General features: G+C 40.6%; 1 protein-coding gene across 1 annotated transcript; it reads right to left on the reverse strand.

The window, feature by feature from the left end:
* KCTD6 (potassium channel tetramerization domain containing 6) lies at nt 1-2,333 on the reverse strand. The gene is made up of 2 exons (XM_079712348.1): nt 2,292-2,333; nt 1-808 (listed from the first exon to the last, which is right to left on the reverse strand). Exons 1-2 carry the CDS (start codon nt 2,316-2,318, stop codon nt 122-124), a joined length of 714 nt encoding a protein of 237 aa, XP_079568474.1. The 5' UTR covers nt 2,319-2,333; the 3' UTR covers nt 1-121.
* Nucleotides 2,334-4,668: the final 2,335 nt, after the last annotated feature.

Consider the following 4,668-nt stretch of genomic DNA (forward strand, 5'->3'; position numbering starts at 1 on the left):
TTCAAATAAATACAAATATTAAAAAAAAAAAATCTCACACTGTGATTAAAAAAAAAAAATCAATCAGCCTCTTCGATCTCCTGGAGATTCCATTTCCAGGAACTTCTCCCAGTGCTGGAGGTCAGTCATCTGTCTTCCGGGCCAGCCTGCAGAAAGTCCAGTTGTGCTCCACTGTGTTCTCGTTGGCCCGCTCACTCATGTGATGCACTCGGGTGTTTCGGATTGTGAAGCCTTGTTTTGTAATGTATTCCATCAGGTGGACTCGGAGAGAAACTTCCTGGTGATAATCACAGGGTCCAAAAGTAAAGGAAACCTGGCAATCTCTGGTGTCCATCATGTGCTTATTCCACTTTGTAAAATAGTTTGATATACCTTCTAGTAAGGAATGGACCTTGGTGGTGATGGTTAATTGGGTTATGATGACAGCTACTGGATTGGAGTACTTAGAAAGCTTCCGAGTACTAGATAACTCCACAACTTCTTCAAAAGTATCCATAGGATACAAAGGCTTGGGGTCATTGAGACACTGAATCAAGGGCTCAATCTGATAAAAATCTGCTTCTTTCCGAAGCAGATCAAATTCCTTAAAATCCAGGGGTAAGGTCAACTCTGAAGTTCTCAAGAAGTTGAGGACATATCGGAAAAGAGGTCCATCTCGATCAATGAAGTAATTGCCTTGAGGGTCTCGAGCTGTGGGGAAGTCCCCCCCAAACATAGCTCCAAGCATGGAATCCGGGTAACGCGTCAATGTGGTGAGAGACGTTGTGTACAAGTGTCCACCTACATTTAACGTGACTGGGTCAGTCATCTGAAATTTTTTAAAAAATGATCAGTCATCTGAAATTTTTTTAAATCCTAACTTTGACAAATTAAGAAAATTAGTGGTAACAAGCAAAGCAAAAGATTCAGGCTACAACACATCTAGCAATCCACTGATGCAAAATATAGCTTTACTTTCAGTGAGAAACCCACCCGGATGAAGGGATCTAACATTTGCTTTCAATAGAGAAAAGGGATACGTCCAATTCTTCAAAGCCTTACACTAAAAAAGGAGGACATGGCTTCCAAAGCCACTTTATTTCAGGCCCAGTATCTAGAGAGAAGTTTTCAGGTCAGAGTATATTATGGGAGGAGAATAGGCCAAACTAAAATATACTCATTTAAGTTTCTTTCAGATTAAAAAAAAAAAAAACTTTCATTTTTCTTAACTCAATTTAACATAAAATAGAATAAAAATGATTTGATAACATAAAACATCTACTTTCAATATTTCTTTTGTCTTTTCCCCCTCAAAAGGAGGGGGGAAAATCACGAAATTTATTTTAAAAATAAAAATTTGTGTAGACCTAATCTTCCTAACTTTTTCATGGAAATAACAGTATCAAATACTAAGTTAAAATACATAGTTTGGGGCTTCCCTGGTGACACAGTGGTTGAGAGTCTGCCTGCTGATGCAGGGGACACGGGTTCGTGCCCCGGTCCGGGAAGATCCCACATGCCACGGAGCGGCTGGGCCCGTGAGCCATGGCCGCTGAGCCTGCGCGTCCGGAGCCTGTGCTCCGCAACGGGAGAGGCCACAGCAGTGACAGGCCCGCGTACCGCAAAAAAAAAACCCAAAAAAACAAAACAAAACAAAAAACACAGTTTGGTCAACACAATCTCATATACCCAAAGGCTAACAGCAGCTTTCAAATTTCATAATCTGATAGTATATTCACTTTTGTAACATTAATGTTGCAATCTGGCCTTTAATTTTGAAAAGCAAGCTTCTCTAAATAATACATACCTTTGGTTTTTAAAATCATATTTAAGAAATAAAATAAGACAGATAAAGACAGGTACAATACAAATAAAATATTTCTTACCAAAGGAAAAGAAAAATAGGAAGACACATGCACATGCGAAAAAAAGTGCTAGTGGGAGAAGTGGCACCTTCTCAACCGTTAACCTTCCCAACCACAAGAAAATGTCCTCTCTACCCATTACCTACTAGACACTTAACAGTCACTACTCTATGATGGAAGAGTTTTAAGGGCAGCGTACTTTAAAGACCAAAAAAAAAAAAAAGATTATAAAAAGTTACACAGAGAGTCCATGTTGAGCTTGCTTACCTAAAAACACCAAAGTTAAAACACCCAAAAAATACATCTAAACTAATTGGGGGGGGGTTTGCACCATTGATAATTTTCATTCTTATGAGATGTATTATACCTAAGAATACATAAGAGGCAGGGAAAGACACACAAAAATAATTTGCCAGCCTTCAAAATGCATCTGCAAAAGCCTCTCACCATATAGCCCCAGTCTCCATTATCCATCTGCTCCAGTGCTGCGTCTCGGGGAGCCCAGGTTCCAGGGAAACTTGGGGAAGAGAAAAAGACATGTGACAGTGCATGTAACTATGAAAACAGAATAGAAAAGTTTTCTCACCCAACAGAGCAGGCCAAACACCAGAAAACTACTCATCTTTGCTCAACTAAAACCTGCTACAAGGCAAAGATCTGGGGAGGAAAGGATTCCTCTAAGGCCTTCTATGGGTGCCCAAGAGACTGGCAAATCTTTACAGAGAAAGAGTTATCCTATACTTAGAGGAGAAGGTAGAGCCTAGTGAGTAAACCAGTCATTCAACTCTACCTACCTTCTCTGATAATTCAATTTTTAGAATTCCTACAGGAGAACACTATGATTACCTCTACAACCTTATCCTGGTACAAACCTGTGATGATCCTTATCAAAAAGGTTAAGAGAAAGAGAGAAAGGGAAAATTTTTCATCAGCATTTCAGCTATATAAACTAAACACCATAGCAAAGGCATTAAAAACCATAAACCTCCGAGACACCTGTATCTCTTTCCAGGAGAAATATGTCAGAATGGTAGCTCTTTTGTAAAATAGAAAAACGAATTATACTTTTAATAACGATACATTTCATTTTGTACAATAATCAAAACAAATAGAAAACAGTTAAATGCCAAACCATTAAAGCACAATTGGGGGCAAAAAGAACCTTACAAATCTGAGTCAGTCAGCTGGCACTTATGGAGAGCCAGCTTGAAGACACTGATAAACACCCAGATACTAAAGATGCCAGTTTGAATTTATTTTTATCTACAATTCAAAAGCACTTAAACAGTTTCCCAGCTACTGAATTGCTTTAGTCAGTTCTCCCTCACACACATCATTCCCCAAATCACCCGGCAAAGCAAACTCCAGAGCAAATTTCAAAAGCTTTGGCAAAAGACAGTAAGAAACATGGAGTTATTGGTATTTATCCAGGAAAAGCGCTGTTTTGGTTGGGTTTTTTTGTTTGTTTTTTTCCTTAACGTGGTCTTTGCACAGATTCACTTTTCCCACTTTTAGAGGAATCTGGCACACTAATTCCCAGAACAGGCCCTGGCTACAGAAGATCACAAAGGCTCTTTCTCAAAAGGTCACTCAGGCATGTAGAGAACATTTGCATAGCACAACAGGGGCTGAAATCAGAGCCTGAAGCATCTATTTCTCTACCTTGCAAATTCTTCAAAGCAAACAAGCTAAAATGTGGACCAGACAACGTGGCATCAGTTTTTATTCTCCACACAGTCTCCACATGCTATAGGGTAAGAAATGGAACAAATGTCAAATTCAGGGCTGTTGTGACAACCTTTCATTCCTCTGACTTGCTTCATAAACAGTATTTGAAGTAACAGAACAAAGAAACACGTTTTACCAATTTGTATTACGAGCACCTGATTCAGTTACTGATCCAACAGACAGATCAGTAGATCAGCAACTGAGAGATTTAAAAGGCCAGTCATCCAAAAGTTCTGGTAAGATGCCCATCTTTGGCATTTTCCCATCACCTAAAGTATTCATTACTGACAGCCTCAAAAATAATTCAGTCAACCAACATTTACTGGAGGGTAAAGCGAGGAAAGGTATGGTCCTTGCCCTCGTGGAGCTTTCAATCTATGAAGAAAGGCAACAAGCAGTAACTGAAGTACATAATAAAATTCAAAAGTACTATATAAGGGCTTCCCTGGTGGTGCAGCGGTTAAGAATCCACCTGTCAATGCAGGGGACACGGGTTCGAGACCTAGTCCAGGAAGATCCCACATGCCGCAGAGCAGCTAGGCCCGTGTGCCACAACTACTGAGCCTGTGCTCCACAACAAGAGAAGCCACCGCAATGAGAAGCCCACGCACCGCAACGAAGAGTAGCCCCTGCTTGCCTCAACTAGAGAAAGTGCGCGTGCAGCAACGGAGACCCAACACAGCCAAAAATGAAAGCAAACAAACAAACAAAAAGTACTATATAATAGATGGACTGGCAGAGACCTGAGCAAAGGAAGACCAAGAACCATTCCAAATGTGAAAATGGAGGACTTCCGGGAAGAGCTTACTCAGTGGAACTCTGCAGGCATATTAGGACAACCTGAAAAGGGATTCTAGAATAAAGAAACAATTTAAGTAATGGGCGGGGGCGGGGGGGAGTGTCCCCCCAACATTCCTGATACAGTAGCAGAGGGTGAATAACTATCCCCCTTTTAGAGATGCAAAAGAGAGAACCAGCAGATTAAGAGACTTGCTCAAGTCCCCACAGCTAGAAAGTAACTGAACAACTGAACAAGAGCTTGGGTTTCCTGACTCCTAGGTCCAGATCTTTCCATAAAACCCCTCCTTGGATAGAA

The sequence above is a fragment of the Hyperoodon ampullatus genome (genome assembly GCF_949752795.1).
Source record: "Hyperoodon ampullatus genome assembly, chromosome: 10".
Lineage (NCBI taxonomy): Eukaryota > Metazoa > Chordata > Mammalia > Artiodactyla > Ziphiidae > Hyperoodon > Hyperoodon ampullatus.

Bases quoted from the DNA above. Each gene is read 5' to 3' on its own strand.
- KCTD6 (XM_079712348.1), bottom strand. From the start codon at position 2,318: ATGGATAATGGAGACTGGGGCTATATG. The intron at 809-2,291 runs GTGAGAGGCTTT...AAAAAATTTCAG, and splicing joins ATGGAGACTGGGGCTATATG to ATGACTGACCCAGTCACGTT.